The sequence below is a fragment of the Theobroma umbraticum genome, unplaced genomic scaffold (genome assembly GCF_002168275.2).
Source record: "Theobroma umbraticum cultivar Fairchild unplaced genomic scaffold, ASM216827v3 scaffold_51.0, whole genome shotgun sequence".
Classification (NCBI taxonomy): domain Eukaryota; kingdom Viridiplantae; phylum Streptophyta; class Magnoliopsida; order Malvales; family Malvaceae; genus Theobroma; species Theobroma umbraticum.
This window is the reverse complement of record NW_018397260.1, coordinates 4,090,123-4,114,486: the sequence shown is the minus strand read 5'-3', so window position 1 is coordinate 4,114,486 and position 24,364 is coordinate 4,090,123. Positions and strand designations below refer to the sequence as shown.

General features: G+C 32.3%; 2 protein-coding genes across 2 annotated transcripts; both read right to left on the bottom strand.

Moving 5' to 3' along the window:
• Nucleotides 1-1,844: 1,844 nt before the first annotated feature.
• Nucleotides 1,845-7,777, bottom strand: LOC110417015 (DUF630 family protein, putative (DUF630 and DUF632)). Its single transcript, XM_021429174.2, has 5 exons — nucleotides 7,449-7,777; nucleotides 5,635-7,260; nucleotides 4,822-5,030; nucleotides 3,904-4,127; nucleotides 1,845-3,064 (listed from the first exon to the last, which is right to left on the bottom strand). Exons 2-5 carry the CDS (start codon nucleotides 7,253-7,255, stop codon nucleotides 2,269-2,271), a joined length of 2,850 nt encoding a protein of 949 aa, XP_021284849.1. The 5' UTR covers nucleotides 7,256-7,260; nucleotides 7,449-7,777; the 3' UTR covers nucleotides 1,845-2,268.
• Nucleotides 7,778-18,057: 10,280 nt separating this feature from the next.
• Nucleotides 18,058-23,383, bottom strand: TAPX (thylakoidal ascorbate peroxidase). The gene is made up of 12 exons (XM_021428361.2): nucleotides 22,944-23,383; nucleotides 22,689-22,835; nucleotides 22,005-22,125; nucleotides 21,821-21,921; nucleotides 21,648-21,735; nucleotides 20,801-20,868; nucleotides 20,630-20,716; nucleotides 19,564-19,638; nucleotides 19,410-19,487; nucleotides 19,229-19,333; nucleotides 18,637-18,711; nucleotides 18,058-18,360 (listed from the first exon to the last, which is right to left on the bottom strand). Exons 1-12 carry the CDS (start codon nucleotides 23,193-23,195, stop codon nucleotides 18,205-18,207), a joined length of 1,353 nt encoding a protein of 450 aa, XP_021284036.1. The 5' UTR covers nucleotides 23,196-23,383; the 3' UTR covers nucleotides 18,058-18,204.
• Nucleotides 23,384-24,364: the final 981 nt, after the last annotated feature.

Below are 24,364 nucleotides of genomic sequence, written 5' to 3'. Positions count from 1 at the left end.
AGTGGTTTTTATTTAAAGAAATGACAAATTAATAATCACTTACACATCAAAACAATCGTATCAAATAAAAAATTTATGTTAACTCTTTCTTTTAAATACTTTTTTTCGTGATCTTATGAAAATAATGAAACAATAAAAAAGAAAAATAAGAGAATAACAACTTTCAAAAAAATTTAGAATAACATGTTTATTTAAATGGTTATTATATTATTATTTTATCATTTATTTGAATTGAATCTATGAAGGTGATCATATTGACTAGAATTTAAAACGTTTAGTGATTAAATTGAAATAAATTATAATTGATTACGCACAAAGAGCAAAAGTATAAAATTAAAAACTATTGACGAATTTACTCCTTCAAAGGGGGATTTGTGTAAGATAAGATGGAAGCTTCGGTAGTGGAGGTGTGGATTTAATCACGACTTATTGACTTCGTTGGCCACTCTAAAACCAGCAGAGGCTAGTCAAACAAGGTGTTGAGGCAGCTCGTGACAAGTAGGCCACTTCTTAGAGTCTCTCCTAATAAGGGACTTGGGAGGCAATAATCATTATTATTATTAGAATAACTATTACAGCACCTGCACGTTGAGAGTAAAATCTTTGCTAACGTGAAACTCTTAGGCGATGTTGAGATAAATTTAAATTAATATAAAAGTTTTTTTTTATAAGTAAAGAATTAATGTAATGAAAATGTCATATAATTGAATAAGATAAAATATTATAAATCTCATATTAATAAGAGATAAGATAAGTTTTGAATATATAAATATAAGTTTTTTTTTATTAGTTATATCTTTTAAATTGAAAACAGTTGATTTCTTATAACTGATATTGGTTTGGGTTGGAAAATGGGAAATTCAAGAAACAAAGCCTTAAGGCAGAGATTAGGCCGATTTATATATAATACATAGACCCACAAAAACTTTGATTTGTGGTCACCAATCCAAAACACAAAATGTCAGAAACTAGACCCACAAATTGTTTCATGTGAGTCTGACAAATTAAGATGCTGAAATGATATTGAAAATTTACTGTACCAATATACATCCAAGCATCAATGGGTTGATATGATGTGAAACATTTCTTTTGTTTTTTGGAGGGGAAAGGCATAAGCTAGCTTCCGGCAAGAGGAGGAATGGACTGACCATGGACCCCTTAGACAATTAATTACTAGTCTAGAGAGTATATAATGAATCTCAGTCTTGGGCCAAGAGGGTGCTTGGATATTTGAAAACTCAGCCTTTCACCTCCCTCGTAACATTGATGAGTTGACAAAAATCAAGTTGAATGGACAAGGACAGGACAATGTGTCCTGGAAAAGCACTCCCAAGATTTGAGATGGTAAATTTTTCACTCAAACTATGCTTGTTCGGCTGTCATAAGGCCATTACTGAATCTAGTTCAAGGGGTTGGAGATGGGTTTGGAAAAACTCCAAGCTCCAACTCATCCCCAAGACTCAATACTTCCACCTAGCTTGTGGCTTACCAAGGACTTGCTACTTCTGCCTTTCTGGAGTATACCCGTCCTACAAGAACCACCCTCTCTGGAGCTGGAGGACTAATTCGGGACCATGATGGCAGAACCATTGCTGCCTTCTTGCGCAGAATAGGCACTACCGCTAGCACTTGTGCTGAACTATGTCCAATTACTCTGGAAACTGACTCACGGGTTGCAATTTTTCTTTTGGAAGCTGCTAGTGTCCACACTCGCTAACTAGGGTGCTCTCTAGGATGAATGCAGATGGCTCATGAACCAGCCGCAGATGCAAGTGATGTATCATGCAAATGATCTCTTGATTTCTGAAGCGCAAACCAAATGGTTTTTAAAAAAACAATAAGCAGCCAAAAAGAGCTTTCCATCCATATATCTAATCAATCAAAATTTTTCCTTAAGTTACTGAACTACAATACATGTCTCCTCCCAGCTACGAACCTACTCCCATACAGTGAACTTACAACCGATACATCTAAAAATAACCAATCAACCAATAAATGAATATTTTCTGTACAAAACTGCTACCTAACTATATCCTAAGGGGTTATTTCTGACTAGGGCAATTTAAGGTTTCAAGCCAACATCTGCTGGGAAAACTTCTTTCTGGCAACTTTCAACTTCGTATCAATGATTCTACAACCCCCACCCCAGACAAGGTCTTTTCAAAGTCACTTTCTGTTATACCTAACATTCTTTATCAGCAAATCTAATCTCACATAGCAACTACTGTACATACAAAAGGTAAGCATTCTTCCTTGGGAGATACCAAGCTAGGAGGTCCCAGCATTTTCAAGTCTGACCTGCTCATGCGCTTTCAAGACCTCTGAGGTGAAGTTGCCCAAGGCTTCAAAGATTGGGACCAAACCTGCTTGTAGACTGCTCGAAGCAGCATCGTGAACTAGTTTGATGGCATCCTTATGCCTAGCTCTTTCTTCCTCCAATTTCTTCCTCATCGAATCCAAATCCACCTTTAAATCATCCAGTGGTGAAACTCCACTTTCAGAGGGAACCTTGGAAACAGCAGCTTTATCTGATAAAGCATCTTGCACCTGCTCTATCCTCTGCCTGTCTAACCGTAACTCCCTAAGCCGTTTCTCAAAATCCTTTGAGAGATATTGAGTTCTGGTCCTCTGACGTTGCTCCTCATCTTGTCTTTCCCATAACTGGTGTAGGCTGGAAGCAAAATCATGCATGGCATTCGCTACACCCTTTTCTGAAACTCTATCCATTGCTTGGTACCAATCATTGCAAATTACAAAAATTGGTGGCGCTCCAACCCGGCCTGGGGAGAAAGGAGCAAGTCCATCAGCAGTTATTTCCTGCTCCCGTTCAATGCATCTCATAAGCCACTCATATAACGACCCAACATATGCCTTTTGGGTGTTAATCCAATTATTGAAGCGAGTGCACCAGTCCAAAAGCTCCATCTCAAGCTCAGCAGTAGCTTTCAATCCTGAGTCTCTTTGAAAAGCAGTATTTGCTCTGAGAGATCGAACTTTGCTCTCCATTATGGCTTGAAACTGTTTCTGATGGCATCTAAGCATGGACTTCCACATTCTTATCAACCTGCAAATTAAAATGGCCACATATTATCACATAACAACCTCAAGAAGTAAAATGAAAGCAGCAAGAAGAAATAAGTTGTCATTCCCACAGAGAGACATAAATGTTTTCCTCCAATATCCAAAAGGAGAAGGGTAGAAAACAACATGAAAAGATAAAGACATGCTCTTGACTATCACAAGCTTCAAATATACCATCATATCATGCTAGCAGATCGTTTGATGCTTTTCAAATAGGTAATCAATAATGTATAATGAGCACTCCAAACATCACCAAACAGATAAAAGAGATATTAAAGTTTGCATCAGATAATAATGAACAACTCCACAAGTTTTTCACAACATGCAAATAAGACATTCCAGATATCTTTTTGATGCTACGAGATAATTTTGTTAGGATGGTAAACAAGGAAAAGAGAAAATTAAAATCATTTCCCCCAGCAAGTTAAAAGATGAATTAATGAAGGAGCCATTAGTTATCACAAGCTTACAGACATACCAGCAACACATGCAAGTATCATTATGCAAAGGAGGCATGGTTCACCATTGATACATGATATAATTGTATTCATCTAAAAGTAAAAGTTATAAGTGTTGTGCATGAGTAAAACACTAAGTCAAATAGCCCAATTAAACCAGTCTTTCATCCCCAACCAAGATAGAAGCCATTGTGATGCATGGATTCCATGGAAACCACTGCCAAGAAAGCAACAAGATGATCCAGAGTCACAGGCCAATCATGTAATAGTTAATCAGGAGGCACTATGATTTATGAAGATAAGGAATTAGTAGGCACACCAATGATCAATTCTAACTAGGAAAAGTATAGAAGTAAGTCAATACCCATGAACCAATTCAGTGAGCTGGGGCTGCAATTCTTCATCCCTTAGCTTATGTATCCTAATTGATATAGCTTCAACAGCCTTTATACAAACATTAATTTTTGTTAGCAACTTTCTTATTGAAGCCTGTGTTGCATCAATCTTGCGGGCCTCTGCTCCTTGGCCATCTAACATTCTTAGTCTCTTACACTTCTTCTCATACATAGCCCGTAGCCTTTCTTCATCCTAAAATCAGGGAAAACACAGACATATTATAAGCATGCTACTAGGGCAACCAGAATATTTTGAAAACATTTGTTAATAACAATTAGCTTATACATCCAGGGCACATTTATATTCAAAATTCAAAATCTTATTACTTGATTGGCCTGGGATGAGTGTTGAACTAACGTGCAAGAAATAGTGCATGGCTAGAGTCATGACAAGGGATTTAACCACAGTCAGCCATAAAAATGCTGATTCCCAGTTATCAAAATGCAAACCAGTAAAGTCAAACCGTCTAACTACCAGGAAGTTTTCTTCCATTTTGGAACAAACTACTTCAAAACTATGTCATAAAGAGGTACCCATAGTTAAAGTTCATGCATAATAACAGCAAAAATTAATGCTTCAGATTATATAGGATCACTCAATGACTACTAACACATTTTTAAGTTTTAAAATCCAGCAATTATTGATAGCTTTTTGTTTAATAATAGCAAGAGCCTTGAAAACCAATCCAATAAGCATCACATTTTGACAACACCAGAGAACGAACAACTAAAACTTCTATAGCTTTTGTGAATAGTAACTATTATGCAATACAACTCTTTCAGTCTATTAATAAAAATTGCTTGGGAAATAGATATCAAGGCTAAAACAACCATCACATTGCTAAGTACAGAAACAAAGTTACTTTTCATTTTTATAACACGCATACCTTGACTTCTTTATATAATTTCTTTTCCCATGCATAAAGTTCCTCCAAAGTTGAGGAAAGATTTCTAGGCTTTTCATCCTGCTCTGCTATCTGACAGTATTCTTTTGCCATTTTCATTGTCCTAGAAGTTATTCTTATAGATGATCTGGGGGGTGGATGTGATGATAACATGTTAGGTGCCACGAGATACAGGATCCTGGAGAAGATCACTGCAGAAAAGAGATGTAAGCTTCACTAAAGCAGCATGGTAAATGATTTTGAAAAGGATACAACTTTATATCCACCAAGCCAGATAATTCAATCATATATATAGACAAAGATTGAACAGTTAAATCATGAAAGAATAGAAGTGGGTAAGCTTACATGGGACCTAAGTATTCAGTTTCATGTAAAGCTCACTGTTTCAACTTTTATTGGGATGTTTAATCATGTCATTAGCTACAGCACTATTTGTATCAAAATCATTTTCATTTTAGCTTTTTGGGAATACATCGATATAGCCCTGTTTCAATTTTAGAATTATTATATGAGACTCATTAGAGACCTGAATTTCGTGGATAGCCTGAGCAATATTTACCAGAAAGCAAGCCAAGAAAAGGCTTGTATGTCTAACTAGTGCAAACATACAAAATATGAGTTCACCCCACGCACATACAGTAAAATCCTTAAACCTCTCTCTCCAAAAGTCTAAGCTAGCACATTGAACAGGATAACTTTACAAGAATCCAACAACAGAGACAAAAATTGAGAACAGGACAAAAGAATCCAAGACAAGAACCAAATAGTAAAAAACAAAAATAACTGGAAACCCACCTCTAAACCCAGTTCCTTTACGCTGCTGATAAGGCAACTTGCCCACCTCAAGTAATACAGCAACCTCTTTCCCATAACCAGAGGCAGTCTCGAACTCATCCCTAATCTCCTTCACAACCTCCTGGAGATCCCTCGTACCGTGAACCGACAATGTAGTTAAACTACTTGGCTTGGAAGACTCAACATCCAAATTAGATGCCTCTTCCACCTCAAAACTCACCCTTTTACTCTTTGCATACTCTTCCTCGGAACTCTTTGTAACAATTGTTTCAGCACTTCCACTACTTGTATTAATCTTAATATGACCACCAGACTCCAAGCTCTCACTCTTGCTTGATGGCATTGCCTTTGAAGTTGAAGTTGAAGTTGATCCATCAGTAGTACTATTAATCTTCTGAACTGGGACTGACTTTGAAGTACCTTCACCAAAATTCCTATTTTTATTACTATTATTATAATTATGATTAATTTCCTCATTCATTATTTTCCTCTTCTCTTTATGAGCCACTCTTAACATCTCAGGCTCAGTTTCATCTTCCAAATCAGGAATCCCTTCTCTCTCCCTCACCTCCTTCGAGTCCGGACTACTTGTAGTCGACCCATACCCGTATCTAGCCACCGGATAATAACCTGGGTACACACTATTATCAAAAGTATCGAACACATTGAGAAAATCCCATGTGGAAACACTCGGCGGAGACGGCGGCTCTGGCGGTGGTTGTGGTGGACCAGGCGGAGAGCTCCTCTGCCCGTATCTATATTCCCCTCTAGGAGACCCCAAAGGATACCCAAAAAATCCCCCATTTTGATAACTTGAGTAGCCATAACTTGAATGTCCTTCAGGCTCCTGATAAACAAAAGATTGAGAGGATGTTGCAGATTTCTTCATGTAAAACGTATACGAAGAAGAATTACCATTATACCCCCAGTTTTCTTGAGGAGGAGGATGAGGGTATTCAAAGCCATAGCCATGGCCATAGCCATAGCCATAGCCATAGTTGTAGCCATACGGCGCTGGTCCTTCTTGTTCAGGGCTACGGTTATGGCTATGACTATGATCGATCTGAACATGACCCGAAGGTGAACCGGGACCTGACCCAGACCGTGAACCGGAAATTGAAGGTGACCCAGAAGACAAATTCAAGTGAGAATCCTCTCCATCACTTTCTTCTGTGTCTTTTTTCGTATTTTTGCTGTTTTCTTCAATGGAATGAGAATGGGAAAGCGAAGTTGAAGAAGAGGAAGGTAAGTTGTTGTTGTCTTTCTTCTTGTTCTTTTTTGAGGATTTGAATTCGTCAGAAGGCAATGTGAGAACAGGGGAATCCACGGAAGACGAAGATCCGACGACGAGTTCTTCATCGACGAATCTACGGATCGCTTCACCGACGTCACGGAGAGAATGGAAGTAGGTAACGTGAGCAGCGGCGAGAGCGGAGCGGTGAATCGACGCCGCTTTGATTAGTTCTTTACGTTCTTTACAAAGGGTTACTAAAGGTAAGTCGTCGACTTTGGAAGGTCCGCAGCCCATAATAGTATTAGAGACAAAAAGTGCAGCAAAAACTGAAGAAGACGAAGAAGAAAAAAACCCAAGATGGAAACTTGATCCAGTAGTTCCACTCATGGTGCCTGCCCATTATACAATCCCAAAAACGCAACCATCTTTCTGTCAGCCAAAAAAATAAAAAGGATCCAAGAAAAAGAGAGAACTCTGATAGGAAAAAAAATAAACAAAACTACTACAAGGACAAGGAGAAAGTAAAGCACTTGACTTTCATTTGATACATGCAACAGAGTGAGGGAGGGAGAAATCTAACCGTTGAGATTAGAGAGAGCAAGAAATGACCGTCCATGCAGAGAGAGAGGGGGACGGAAGAGAATAGTTTGAGATCGATGAAACTGAGATATGGGTTTTTTGTATTTTAGTTATTGAATTCAGAGTGTATGAAAAAAAATTGTTTAAAAATATGATTTTATAGAGATGCGTGAAGAGTGTGGGGATGTGAAAAATTGAATGACTGGTTCAGAGGGGGGGCTCTGCTTTTGTTTTTGTTTGGTTTTGTGCAGAGAGAGTTGAGGGGGGAAAAAGAAGAAGAAGGCTCGTGGAACCCGCCATAGGTGACGGACCTTGTCATAATTACCCCATTACCATTTTCTTTCTTTCTTTCTTTTTCAGATTTTATCTCCTTTGGTTAGCAGTAAATATTAATTGACTGTAGTAAGTTTGGCTGTCAAATTCTTGGCCCACGTGCCCTGCCTGCCCTACAGATAGTTGGTTTGTTCTATTGTTTGCATATGACAATGAGTACGCCCTCTCTTAATACTTACATTCCCATGTTTAGTGTCATCAGTATTTAAATATTTAATTTAATAATAAGATAATATATTTTTTTGTTTAAAAATTTTGATTCCAAACTCTTTCTCGTATACAAATTTTTTACCTAGTTTAAAAGTGTTCAACTCAACACCTTTTGAAATTATTTCCTTCTTTTTAGGTACATGGCAAAATAAAAAATGGGTAAATGAAACTTTTTAAATTCAATGCGTACTAAAATCTAATAAGCTATAGTTAATTTGATAAAAAAAAATTAAGGTTTGAATTATTTTTCCTAACATTAGATGGATTAGACATAATGATGGTAGCAAATAGGGTCTTTGTTTATTTTGAATTATATGAAATCGAAACACCAGTTATAAATAAGGTATCCATAACTTAACCAAAATTATTAAAGATTCTATCATAATTATTCATAACCTAACTGAAACCATTTAAATAATATTCATTAATTATCTATAACCCTTTGTTTAGTGGATATTCATGTAAAAAGCTCGAATTTGACTTTTGATTTGATTCGAAAATTCAATTTGGTAAAAGAAATTATAATATTATAAATGTATTTTAAAAAAAAAGTAAGCAAACTTATATATATTATTTTATTTAAATTACAACAAAATTAAAACTTGAATTTGTTTGGTTAAGGTGTGAAAACAATGCAATGAACCATAAAATTTTGAATCATTTCATCTGTAATAAACTTTTTTTTAAAGTAATTGAGTTTGAAATTGACATTCATTTCCAAACCAATTATCTATAAATAGCTTCGAGCAATGAGTATCTGAAAACCTAAAATTAAACTTTATAATAACATATCGGTATCTATTTTGAGTAAATAGCACCAATGAAAAATTATCCATACTCAAATCAAAACCAAAACCATTTTATTATTGATTCGAAACCAACTAATTATCAAGAGAATCAATCCTTCTGTTTGTAAATATCTTGCTCTAGTAACTCTATAGTATATTATATAAATTTTATTTATATATATTGTTGGTGCTAGCATATATATATATATATATATATATGTATGTGTGTGTGTATATATAGACTCAAAGTTATAGGTTATGGTTTGGTGTAAGACCTAAACATTGAATCCGTCATAAATAAGATTCGAATAAACAAGAAAAAAATCACATAATGTACAGTGAAAAAGGAAGAAAAGAATGAATAAAAAGAGATGGGAATGTATGGTAGAGATACATTGATGAAATTGAGGTGATTGTAGTCATTTATGATACCTCTTTAGACAAATGACGCTATTGATTTGAGAGTAAATGATTGTAGGTTTTTCTTTATGACATGCATTTAATGTGATGCATATATGGGGTGTTTCCTTCTACCATACATTTAATGCAATTGATATTGTTGCTTGCATATTTTTTTTTTAAATTTTCTAGACGTATTGAATAATAATTTCCACCACTTATAAACATTGTAGCATTTCAGATGAATTTGATGGGTGCAACTTCTAGTCAATGAAACAAAAAATATATATAATATTTAAAAAGTATTTCTAAATTGTTTTATAAAATTTAAATAAATTTTTTATTACATTTTATCAAATTTTCATATATATTTTTATTTTAAATTAAATAAATTTTTATAATTAATAATTAATTAAATGTTATTAATTTAAATCCTACTTATTATTTTAAACCGTGTGATATTGTTGCGACATATTAATATTTCGTAGAGGATAATGGTATGATATATTAATGTGTCATGATCACAATAAATTTTTATTTTTAATATCAAGGTCACATCAATACCAAATGATATAAAAAATTACAAGTGGTATTTTGATTAATGATAAATAATTAATTATTAGTAATAAAAATTTATATGATTTAAAATAAAAATATAAAAATTTAATTGAATATAATAAAAAAATAAATTTTTAATAACTTTTTTTAATAAAAATATTAAAGAAGGCACCAACATCAATCATTAACAAGCTTTTTAATTTCTTTTCCATTATTGTCTTCTATTCTTTTTACAATAAAGAAAAAGGAAAAAGGAAGCATAGTTAAAATTGTTTAAGCTCTCATAAAATCTTTAGAAAAGAAACTGATTTTTTAATTCAAAGTTGTTAAGTCTATCCACTTCAACCCATCTCATCTTAACCTAATGCTACCAAAAGTAGTTAAATTATTCTTTCTTTACCCCTTCTTTTTCATCTTTTTCTTTCCACACTAAATTCGCAATAATAATAATAATAATAATAATAATAATAAACTATTAGCTATAGAGCAAGTTTTGCTATTTTGGGTATGGTTAGAATGGTGTGTGTCTTGCAGAATTTGGTAGGCAGAATGTTGAAAAGAGAGTAGTTGGCAAAAGCCAGTAAAAAAGATGGTGCAAAGAAGAAAATAAAATAGCAAAGAGTCAGACACAAGTTTAGTATCCTTACAAATTACAAAACATCAGCCTTTCTAATATGAGTTCTTTGGTAATTTGGCATAAAAAGAAAAAATGAGTATGATTTTGGGCAATCATGGCTCTATTAAACTACAATATCACAATTGCATGTGCAAAGTAGGTAAACATCAAAAGCAAAAGTCTTAAATACTCAAAGCCACATCAATTATTCAAATCCCAATTTTATATTTTAAATATTCTGTTACTCTTGTATTAGGGTCACCCCTCAAGGGTTATTGCAAGCTTACAGCTAATTTTTTAATATTATTAGCTTAATTTTTTTTTTTTGATAGAGTATTGTAATTGTTCCATAAATAGATGTTGTTTAAATAAATATTATTTCACTCTTTTTGTCTCATTTTGTGTTTATCTTTTATTAACTTTTTAAATCAACATAATTCAATTTTGATTATTATTTTTTAAAAATATTATATAAAATAAAAATCTCAAAAAACATGTTTTGAAAAGTTTGAAATTCAAAATTTTAGAAGACTTTATGTTTAAAAATTTTTATAACTATAATTTTTATTAAAAAATAATGGTTAAAGCTGCGTTCCCCAGCAATTTTTTAACCCCAAAAGGAAAAGATAAAAGTGGAAATGAGTACTAGTTGTTTGGTTGAAAGGGATGTGAATAATAAAAAAGTAGTTGATGTTAAGCAGGGCTTCTTGAATCTTCCACCCTATTGACACTAAATATAAAAAACACAATTTGTTTTTCAATTTGTGAAAAAGATATTACGTGATATTTGATATATTATAATGTAATATAAAGTAATATAATTATAATAAAAATTAAATTAAATATGTAAATAAAATAATTATTAAAATATAAAAAATAATATTATAAAATATTTTTAATAAAGTAAAAAAATAAATATATCTTTAACAATATTATAAAGTGTAATATAATTTGATTGTATTGATTTTGTATTATAATTTTATATTATAGTGATTTGTTATAAAATAAATAATATAATAAAATTTAATTAAATATATTATAAAAAATATATTTTTATTATTTTATATCTAACGTTACTTGGGTACTTTATATATATATATATATATATATATATTATTTTCTATTCAAATCCTTTGTTTGTTTTTGGAATTTTTCTTTGTAATAAATAGTTGGGCTGCTTCTGGCCAACTGCTTGGGCTTAGGGGTCCACCTTTGCCAACCTTACAGCCAGCCAATAGAAGACTACAACTCAAGGGCTACGCTTTTCCTTTTCCTAGCTTTTTGGAGCCTCAAATTCTATTAGAATTCTCATATTATTTTCCCACTCTTTTTCCTTTTTTATAATTTTTTTCTATTTTCATTTTTAAAGATTTTTTACTTTTTCTTTTTATTCAATTTTATAAAAACAAAAAATAAAAGTAGCAACCGAGTAAAACTTTATTTTTATTTTTTTATTCTCTAAGTTTTATTTTACTCTGGTTAATGCTTTGAAAGAAAATTTTAATCTAAACCCATGAGGCAATACTAGGAAGGAACCTGAAAAATTCCTATTTAAAGGCATAGAACAACTTTTTTCATAAAGATGTTAATTTAATTTATTTTTTTAATGTCCAAATTTCCCTAATCGTTCACGTATTTTCTTTTATACTATTTTTATTCTTAATAGTCAAAGGTATGATTATTTTATTTATTTGTAGCACACTTTTAATTATTTCATAAATTTTGATGGACGGCATTGTAACGTTCAAGATTTGATAGTTTAAATGTGCGAACGAACAATTTCTTTGCTTATATATTTATATATATACTTTTTAATTACATATGCAAAGTAGGGGAACTTGTGCCTTCCACGTACTAAGACATACTTTATAAATTCCATTATAAAAAGTCATCGGCTTTCGTCATACCAATCGTATATAATAATGTATGTAGATGGTGGCATTACCAATCTAATACAAGATATTGGAATATGTAAAATAATTAGCTTAAATTAGTGCTACCCTTTCATATTTATAACAATACAAATTTTACTCAAAAAATGTTAAAAATAATCCATGATTTGATCATTAGACTATTCGTATCATTTGTGAATAAACAAAATATATATAACAGTAACTTTTTATTTTTCATTATACAATAATGATATATCAAAATACACACATATAAAAATAATAATAAAAAATTTTAAGCATAATACTTAAAAATTTTTTTGAATTATTTAAATAAATTTTTACATTAATATTTAATTAATTATAATTTATAAAAATATCACTTGTTATTTTCTATATCACGTTATACTTGACGTAATATATTAATATATCATAATAAATGATAACGTGATATATTAATGTTATATGATGATACAATTACATAATATTTTTAACTTCTATGTTAATGCTATATATATAAATATAAAATAATAAATAATATTTTGATTGATGACAGTTAATTAATCATTTATAATGATATTTTACTTAATTTAAAATAAAAGTATAAAATTTTGATTGAACATAATAAAAAATTAAAAATTTATTTAAAAATTTTAAAATAATTTATGAGTTTTTCAAATATTAATTTATATATTTTTAGATTTGCTATTGTATTATATAATGTATTGTTATTAGTGTTCATTTGATGTTAATTTAATTGTTCACTTTGGAGATTGGAGGTTGATCTATTCAAATATTTCTTTTAAGTGATTAACGGTCAAACAAATAAGATCGAAGAAAAAGTGTGGTCGAACATTGTTGAACTGTTCATAAGTAGATTTTTTTTTTATTTTTTTATGATAAGTATTCACCGAACCCTCAAAACACAGCACAGCTTTGCTCATAAATGTGGAATAGTACGGAATGCTTGTACTTAATCCCATAGGTACGTGGCCATTAGTTAATGCTATTTTGTTTTGATTTTTCATAATTAATTACAGATGACGTCTACTTATTAATGATAATTATATGAACATATATAAATTATATATCGTGAGTATGGTCAGATTATTGGATACTTTAACTATTTTTCCTGAAATTTTTTCTTTACTGTTTTAGATTTTTAGTACATCACTCCATCTAAAGATATTGCAGCAGAAGTTTCTTTTTTTTTCTATAAATTAGGTTATCCATCTAAATTTGTAGGTCCGATCCTACTTGAGTCGAGTTTTGTATGATTTCTTTTTATTTTGGTAAGAGTCAAGAAAAATATTATATTTAATAAAATAATTAATTTTCATGAAATTTTAAATTAAAAATGTTGAAAGTGAATATAATTAAAATGAATAAATTAGATTGAACTCAGGTATAAATTTTAAAAAAATCAACGGAACTCAATCCACTCGTTGTGACATTATTTGAAACAATGCATATTAATGTTTTTTTATATGTTTATTTATATTGATTTTTTTTATGTATTATGAAACAAAATCTTAATGTTTGGAGCATAATTATAAGAAAACAATATCAACACATGAGCCGCTAATTTAAGATTGCGAACGTTCATATATAACTTGTAACCAGTGGACTTCGTTTTGTGAGACTTAGATCATGTTAAGCAAATTTTTATTTTTTTTTAATTTTTATTTTTGGCAAGTCGGAGCAGTCACCTACCAAGAAATGCCCGTATATATGTCACATGCAAAATCACGTGGGTTTGAAAATTTGCTAGGAGCCAAAATTAACACTAAATTTGAAAACCTAGGACATTCAAATCTTGTTAAGCTAATCTAAACGGAAATGGGCCCACAGTAAAAACAGTTTAATTTTGAATTTTACTGTTTAACAGAGATAATGCACCAAGAAATTGTTTCTTACAATGATTCCTTGCCTCTACTGTCGACCCAATTACACGTAAAACAGAGCTGTTTTTCAATTGTTTTTTTATGTTTTCTTGTTGGAAAAGATGCTTTGGGGAAGAATCTAAGAACAGAAAAATTAGGCTTACTTGCACAATAAGGGAACAAAGAACATTGGGTTACACACGTTGTCGTTTTTCCACCACGTTGTCAACTCAAAGCTTTTTCAATGTAGACTCGTAGGTTTGGTCATTGTTAGGACTTTGAGGATAAGATCAAGAAATGTTTAAACTTCAAAGGTCTTCGCAACTCTTGTTCGGGACGTTTCGATGAGAGTTGTCGGATTTACGTAGGACGCCTACCCGCCTGTTTCTTCTCAAGGATTGATTTTGGCTATTTGGTTATTCTATGCTTTTATAAAGCCTCTTCCACTAAATTTTGTATCTGTATATCTATATATACACTCTAATAATTAAAGGATTATTAATTATAGAAAATTGCATATGTTTATAAAGAAGCAGGGCTTTGTGTAATTATGAGAGGCTGTGGTCTTTTTAAAATTTTTAAAAGCTTGCATATGTTCTATATTTTTTTTTCTTAACACTTCATAACAAATTTTTAATTTTTATTTTTCTTTGCCTTTGACTTTTAATAAAAGCTAGTTAATTTCGTCTTTGTGTTCATACTTAAGCATCTTAAGTTAGATTGTTATCCTTTTCAAAAAAAAAAAAAAACTCTCTTAATTTTTTACAAGCAAAAAACAGATATAATACTTAAAATTTTTTTAAATTATTTAAAAATATTTAAATAAATTTTTATTTTTTTATTATATTCAATCAATACTTTATATTTTTATTTTTAAATTAAATAATTTTTTATAATTAATCGTTGATTAATTATTAATAATTAAAATATCATATTTCATTTTTATACTACGTAATATTAACTTAATATAATGATATGACATGTTAATAAAATTTGATAGTATGATTATGTGATGTTTTTGACAATTCACTTCAACATAATATTATTGTTACTTGAATATAAAAAATAAAAAATAATATTTTAATGAAAAATAATTAATTAAGTATTATTCATAAAAACTTTTTTAATTCAAAATAAACCTACAATGAGTTTATTTAATTTTTTTTAAAAAATAAAATAATACAATTTGAATTGAAAATCATTTCACTCAAATATTCTCCACCCATTGTTTGTCAATGGAGGAAAGTCCAAGTGGGTTATAGAATATCTGATTTTAGCTCACCTTTTTGCTGGTGTCTTTTGATTATTTGCTCGAGACAAATTAGTGGTTTTGCTCTTTGGTCCAAACAAAAGCAGAACATCTTTTCTAGAAACATTTTATTTTATTAGCCACTTGCGTTGCTTAACAATGATGCCTGTTTCCTTTCCTTTTCCTTGTTTTTTTTTTCTTTTAGATATGGATGCAACAACCTTTAATATGAACTTTGTCCTAACCTTAAACACATGATCAGCTAATCTCTTCTTTCTTCTCTTGAAAATCCCTTGATTTTGTTTGCATCCAATTTTAATATACTGGGACCTCTTTCAACTGTGATTAATGTACAGCACTGTTCCATTACCCTGTGGTCCATATACAAATAGAGATTAGGGTTTTGATTGCTAAGTCTTATCAATGCCAGAACTAATTAAGCCTGATACTTAATATTATTAACATAATGTTAATTATAATCATGAGAATTGGTGTTGAGGATGATGAAAGAGCTATCATTTTCCTTTTTGTTACATCAAAAAAGTATATAACCTAATTCTCCTGCTATTTGCCTCCCTTTTTTTTTTTTGTTGTTGTTTTCTTCAAACATTTTACCCACTCCTGCTGAATTGAAAGTTGGGATTTCAATTTGGAAACTTATCAACAGTAATTAGCATTGGATATGGAGAATAATTTCACCCATTATATCAAGTAATTATTACCAATGATGATTTTAAATTAAGACAAGATGTTGGGCATTAATTAAGACATCTATCCCATTCTAGAACAGTATGTAAAACATATGCATTGAGCCAACAACCATCCAATCCCAACTTTTCCCCATTGAAACTAATAATGGAAGAGGCAAAAACTGAGCATTAGGCCCAGAGAAAAGTAATTAAAAGAAAAGAAAGAAAAAGAGGAGATAAGGGAGATCCCCAGTTGTAGAGTAAAAACTTTTACAACAGTAAAGCTGAAAAAAAAGGAGAAAGCAGTCTCTCCCAATGATCTATATAGCTGTAGACAAGCAAAAAAAGGGGTGTTGCAGAAATGATGATTTCCCATGAGAGTTAATTATTAACTGAGCAGCCCATGTGCTGCATATATGGGGGCAGAGCAATGATCTCTTGCTCTTCTTTTTTCACACTGTTGTGTTCAATCCAGGGGAGAGAAAAAGTTTGAATGGACATTTCCAGAGCTGCTCCCCATGACTCCATGCTCAAAACTCGAAACCAAACTTGCTTTTGCGAAGAAAAAAGACACCTTTTAAGGATTCTGATAATCGAAACTGTGGTGGGTCTTCAACTTGCGGATTTGGAATCCATTTTCTTTTTCTTGTCCTACACAGAACAGAAAATAGTTCCTTAAATCTTTTTCTCTTTATTGGTCCAAAGTTCCGCCTTCTATTCATTAGCATGTTTTGCAAAACAATTATTGCGGCCAGTTTTGCCAAACCTTTTTTGGACCCACTATAGTCCTAACTGGGTATTGAAGGCAAATTTGTCTTGTTCTTTTTGGACTTAAAATTGGTTAGTTGTGTCCGGATTCTTAGGCCCACTTGATGAAGATCAACAATTAATTAATTTTTTTATTTTGTGATAAAGTTTTTAAATTATTTTAAAATTTTTAATTTTTTTATTTTTCATTAAATTCAATTAATTTTTTTTATTTTAAATCAAATAAGTTTTTATGATTAATAATAAATTAATTATCATTAATTAAAATATTATCTATTATTTTATATTTAAATGATATTGATGTGACATGCTACACAAAATAATAAAAAATATTTTGATTAAATAAAAAAAATTATTTAATTTAAAATATAAATATAAAAATTTATTTAATTTAAAATAAAAATACGATTTTTTGATTGAATATAATAAAAAAAGATTATTTGAATGTTCTTAAATAATTTTAAATTTTTTTAAGATATTATATCTTATTTTATTTTATATGAAAATTTGTTATGTTTCAATTACACGATAAAATATAATTATATTTAATTTTTTGAATTTTTTTGTTTTTTCAAAATTTAGATTTTAAAAATTATTTTTTTTAAAAAAATAATTTTATGATAAAATGATATAAAAATAGACTCATTCATGTCAAAATCACCAAATTAAGTGAAAAAGAATTTTCAGAAAAAATGAACTGGATAGTTCAATTATAGTCGGCCAAGTAAGGGAGTTTTAAAAAACTCGTACACCTCTCGTAAAGGATTTGAGAAACTTAAAAAAAGTGAATACAAATGGCCACTCAAATCATCATTGCCTGTGCGGTATCGGGAGGCTCAACTTACATGACGAGCTTTCTTCACTAAGTACTGTTAAAGACAAAGGTCTAACGTCCAGTTCATGTTCATATTAATTAATTAATTACTTAATATTATGTCAAATAGCTTGGAACTCTCACTGATAACAGCTGATAAAATCTACTTAATGTTTTTGTCGAGTTTATCAAAAATTGTAGCAAAACTGAGATTCTTTCTCTACTTGATACATTGAAATACGTATTTTAACTCTTTCACATTTTGTTATGAAATTGATTTTAAGAGAGAATAGAAATATTCATTGAATTTAAGCCATTGGGTTACTTCATGAACCAATTTCAACATGTCAAGAAATCATTAAATAGAGCCCAAGTATAGGAGCCGACCTCAAAATTTGAGGGTTTAAACATTGCTAAAAGCGCTGATGCAGCATGAGAAACCATATACTCACTCTCATGGTGTGATTCAATTCACAACTATTAGTATTAGCCATAAGAGCAAAGAGGAAAACACTACTAGTATACTCCTTTAATAGTGAGACAGCTCAAACACACAGTTAATTAATAATTACCCATAAGAGATGTCAAAAAGGCCAAAACACCAATAATAATCATGATGTTTAGAAAATAGTTGGTTGGTAGAGGCTTATCCGGGCTTCCACCAAGCCCCTCATATTCTGCTCGAATCTTCTGCTTCATAGCTTCTGACAGCTCTCTCTGCAGCAATTCAAAACACTCAATTGAATTTTATTCTTTCCTCTTCATTTAGACTTCCATGTTTAACATGTGAGCTTGTATTATTATAAGACACGGCACAACAAAACAGGACCCTTGTTTTTTTTTTGGTTAATCCTGCAACAAAAGCATGAAAAGCAGACAAGATGAACAACTTGCACTTGTATAATTTTCTTCACAAAACCCCTCCATGCCAAAAATGCAATGAATTGTAGAAATCACTTTCTATAAAGAAAATAAGTTATTCATGGTTACAACCTTTCCAGTCGAGTACTTGGAAGCCACAAACTTTTCCGGTGCAGCTTGTGTGGGACCAGCATCTAACACAACACCCTGATCATCAAATTTTGCAGTCAATATTCAGGTCCTTAATAACGGAATTTTTTCTAGGTTTATGTAAAAGAAACATAAAAAACGTTGGATGTCTATGTCTATGCATCTATCTAATTCTGTACCTGTACCAGAAACCAAAACCAACAACCTGATGGAACTAAACTCAGGAACTAGTACTAGCCAAACCACAAGTTTACTGTCTTGAGTTATTAAGTACCAGAAACATTGGCAAATATAGAATAAATAAAAAATATCAGCATTTGCACAGCAAACACCCAACCTGAAATGAGATAAATTCTTCCTGGTGGAACTCAATATGCATGACAAAATTTAGCAGAGGTATGTTTAGCAAACAACTCTATGTAACCAGGATCTCCCCCAAATTTTGAAGAATAACACCGTTATCATAAAAGGAAAAGTGGGGTCGATAATAAGGACAGTAGCCTAGCACTTTTACTAGTTAAACTTTTCTTAATCATGAAAGTGATACAGATGCAACCATCCATCACAACCAAACCTCTGGAGGATCAAATTTGGCCCCAAGGTTGCTAAGTTTGGCATGGGCTTCTGCATAATCCTTGAAGAATGTCTCCTGATCTTCAGCATATTTCTCAGCATACACCTGCAAATTGTGTAAAATTTAGCCCAAACTGCGATCATGTCTTCTCACTGGCTTAAACTAAACTCCTTTTATTTACCTTGAAAGAGGGATCTTCAAAAAGGGCAGCATCAGTTGGCAGCACGAGCAGATCTTCATCCTTTTTCGTTTTGATGTCCTGAATTAATAAAAGAAAATCAGGCATTTTTCAATAACTTCCCAATGTATATGAGAAAGTGATTCGAATCTTAAACCTTGAAGTATGAATTGTCAAACTTCAACCATTGCACAGTCCAGGAATGTCCTCCTGGTGCTCCTGGCCCATCTTTCTGTCATTCAAGAAGGAAAATCCAATTTTAATCCTTAATTGCAGTTATTGGTACACCATTCATGTTCCACTTAAGGAAACATATCTTTCTAGCATAAAGACAACTATGTATACTAACACTGGCAAAATCAGCAACCACGAACAAGTTGCTTATCAAAATGCAACAAAACATGAAAAAAATAACACTTAACAATAAATTGTATTCAGGAGACAATCAATTTGCTTTATGGAAGATATTGACAAACAGAACTAGAGGTAACAATTTGCAGTTTCTAACAGTGCAACTCATGCTCACGTCTTAAGGCAATTCCGTAGAAGTGAAAAGGGAGAACCATACGAGGATATCCCCAAATTCATTTTGTTTGGAGCACTTTCAGCCACAAAATTTTTCATTCTTCTGAGGATTCAGTGTAATGATCAGCTTTGAAAGTAAGTTCAAGTTTCTTTTCTCCAAAGTCCATTTGTGGATGGGAAGCAAAAACTTCAAGTTAAAATTTTAAGGGTAATCTTAGAGGAAAGAACAGTCATGCTAGAACCATATGGTTTGGCATGAAACAGGACACCTTAAACTTAAAAGGAACAAAAGGTCGGTGTTCCTTCTCATAATTGCTTTTCTGATGAAAAAGTGCCCTCATGTAGTTGTTAACAATTACATGTCAGTGAAGTGTTTCTCACTGCCTAAATACCAAAAAGCCCATAGGAATAATAAAAAGAGATACAAGCATTAATAGGCTTCCCATTAAGAACATGAAGAGGCTGACAGACTGGGTAAGCAAATCTTAGTCAAGGTTCAGACTCAACAAAGTACTTGGAGGTAATGAGCTAAATAAAAGGCACTGTACATATTCAATGATAAGTATAACAGACTATAATGCTTAGCATTTGCACTAGAATCTCTAGCCTCTCAAGAATTGGAAATGACAAATAACCTACTTAAGTTACTCAGAAAAACAGATTTTCCCTATTCATAATCAAAACAGGGTTTTAAATACCGTATACTTAGTTTCCGGTCTGCCCCAACCACTACGCTCTGGTCTGGACCTCCCAAGTGTGTGTGCACCAGATAATGCAACTATTTCCTACATATCAAAAAGGCAGATGATTAGTATCAGCGTGGGCCATGATAAAGAAAATTACCAAGGATTTTTCGCAATAAAGTTTACTTTGTCATTCAATCCCATTCGGTAGAAAACCTCTCGTAGATGATCAGCAGGTGAAGGGGGTCCAGCATCTAAGCACAGAGAAATGCCATAAAAGTTAGTGGTCTCTAAACATAAGTAGAAGCCAACATACAAATACCTATGAGGGGTAAAAGATGCAAAACAAGCCCAAATTACTTGGACATGGCTAACAGATCTAAATGAACTAAAACTATGGAGCCTGCCAATATATGGCATCTAACGATCTACAGCTGATAATTAGCTACATACTCAGAACTTCAAAATATTGACAAAGATAAGAGCTTAAAAGATCATTACTTACAAAAGCCTGCAACATAAAACTCTATTCATAGTATTCTAGGTCCGGAAATGAACAACTGCCATATAATGGCAGCTAAAACATGCTTCAACCTGTTTATTTTTACAAACTTACCATTACTCTAACGAAAATCCTACAGATCCCAATATTCTGATTTACTCTATAACAATGCAACTTGAGGTATTTGCTCTATGTTATTGATTATAGAACATCTAGTGGTACCCTTTTTTTTGTTGAGGTAAAGATACATTATCTGTTATCCATGACACACTTCACAATAATGCTATGAGCTTCCCAGACATCCAGAATTAGATGGACTAAAACATGCCATGTTCAATTCATGGACTAACCATTCTAGAAACTTTAGTAACACTCCAGCTGATGAATCAGGTGCCTCAAGTTTCTACTTACATTTCTTGAGGCCTCAAGTTTCTACTTACATTACTTAATTTCGGAAATCAGATGCACAGTGATCTTCCCACAATTTACATCCACATGGACACATCATGTGCCAAAATAAGGTTCACTTACCAGGTAGCCTGCCCTCTTCAGGACACTCATTAGGACCAGAGACATCCACCCTACCATATTTCATAGGAATTTTGGGTCCCCCGGCCTCCTGAAATTTCAAGTCAATATTCAGTACTATAATTACATATCAATCAATGCAAAAATACTCATAAAAGACTAATAGGAAGGATGACCTCAATAGCAGTAGCACTAGCCAACTGGAACAAATCTGCATATGTTACACCAGAGTACTTGTCCTTGATAGGCTGAATAAGTTTCAACGCGTTCACAAGACCTGAACCGCAAGTTTATGAGACAACAGAGCTAACAAGTATGAACTAAGCTAATTAGTGTTATAAGTAAAATAGAAAATGTTACCAGCATTGGCTGCATGTTTCAGCTCAACTTCAAACCTAAGACTTCCATTCGTTCCTCCCCTTTGAGGCCATTCCTCAATGTTCTTGTTGTAGGTGCCAGCATCGTGCCATCCTAGACGAACCTGTTGGGCATAAAACAAATTACAGACACATGGAAGTAAACTCGTTGTTTTTCTCAAGTCTTGACAAACTATTTTCTCTTGTTTCTTAGGAAGGAAAATAAGAGGAATTGCGCCTTTCCTTTCCCGCAAACTCCAATCCTTCGATAAGAGAAGAAAACTAAATAGGAAACCATCATTTAACGAAAATTAAGCATTTTATTTACGATTTTAGCCTCAACTAAATCTAAGTTCAATCTACACTTTTTAATGCTGCATAAACAGATGAAGGTGATACTTCATTTCTTCAATATGAAATAAATTTCATTAAATCAAAGTGCTAAATCTAAGTTCAATCAACACTTTTTAAAGCTGCATAAACAGATAAAGGTGATACTTCATTTCTTCAATATGAAATAAATTTCATTAAATCAAATTCTTTCTTCAACGTAAGCCAGAATAATATTTTCTCCTAAAAATTGAAAGAGCATAACTACATTTATTCAACAAGAAAAAATGTGCAGCAACAGAGCGAAAAAGCATTTACAAACATATTATTTAGAAAGAGAAACAAAAAGGTTAAGTACCAGAATAGGATGGCAAAATTTAGATTTGAGAAGCTCCTTGATATCTTCCCTAGCACTCTTCAACTGATCAGGATCCGAAGCAGCGCATTTCGGACTTGCTACCGTGCTGAATCTTCCGCTGCTCGTCCCATTAACCGCCGATGTCCTCTACTTCAAAACAAAGAAAAAGCAAAGAAAGAAAGTTACAAACACTGAAAATAAATATATCAAAAGATAAAAAGGAAGGAAAGAAAAAGGAGAGGTGAGAGGGGGAACCTGGTGGCGAGAGAAAGGAGGACAGAGAGCGAGGGATTTAGAAGAGGAGAAAGAAATGAGAGAGGGAGAAGAAGAATAGGAGGAACGGAGACACAGTCGAGCTTTGGAGGAGGAAGCAGCAAAGATTCGAGAAGAGGCGGCGGTGCCTAGAGACGAAGCCATCGGCCGCTTCAGTGATGATGACTGAGATTGTGAAGGTGAAGGACTCGGAACTTTCACTATTTGTGTCAGCTGTGATAGCCGCTCTGCCATTTGGCTATCCCTCCCCAATTGTTTTGGATTAAGCTTTGGTTCTTTTGGCCCAACGCCAAACACACGCCTAGGAAAAGCTAAAACGCAGTTGGTTTTTGGGTTTCGCCAATCCGCTTCTTTCGGGATTTCGGCTCTATCCAATGTCTAGCAGCCACATCTATATTAAGCGTCGCCTGGCTTTGTATTTCCAAAGACTTAAGATATGCTTTTTTATTCATTCTGCTTCCTCTTTTGGACTTTGGAGGAGATCAAACCGACACGTGTAAGCGAGTCGCAATTGGTAGTAGCAAAATTGCATTTGACAAACAATTTGTCTTGTTATCCACGTTTCCGTGATTGGCAGGAAGGTTTATTCATTGTTTTATACATTACAATGAATTATTACCCTAACTAACGAGTTTATAGAATTATCACATATTCGTTAAATAATTATATCCATTTTTAATCTTCTTAATTATGAGTTAATCAGCATGTAACAATTTTATGGAATTGTAAGATTGTCATTAGTGTCAAAGAGTTCTTATTTCTTGACCATAATTCAGGAAGGAGCTATCATAAAATCTAAACTCATAGTAAATAGATAGAATTTATTTTAAATAAATTTGACTTCAATTGAAATTTATAGTTGTGATTAAATTGTATCGAAATTTTGCCATAACTTTTCATTAAATTAAATTCAAGATCTATGTTGTCAAAGAAGAAATCAAATTACTGCCCAAAAAAGGGAGACTTTGACGAACCATGATCTCCTTCCATGCGACCGAAAAGCCAGTAGGATTCATGTAATCCAATGAGAGATTTGATGGATGTTGGAAAGTCAAATAAAACAATTGTTTCCCTTGCTATAAGGAAAGGCCATGGGTCATGGAGTATCTATCTAGTTCACACTTCACAGTACCTGTTACGCTTTACATAGTTCGGATATAAATTGGGCTGATCCGTATCAACTAAGGCCACGTTTGGTCTTTTTAAGGATAAGACTGGCTCTCCTTCATTTAAAACTGGATTTTGTTAAGCCATATTTCTACTCTATCCAAGTAATCGATGAAGCCCACCGTTTTGGGTGTTTATGTGTTAAGTCAAGTTCTTGTGTCATGGGCCCAAACTTTGGATACAAAAATTTATATCGATTTTGAAATTTTTCATAAAAAGTCTCATATTAATAAAAA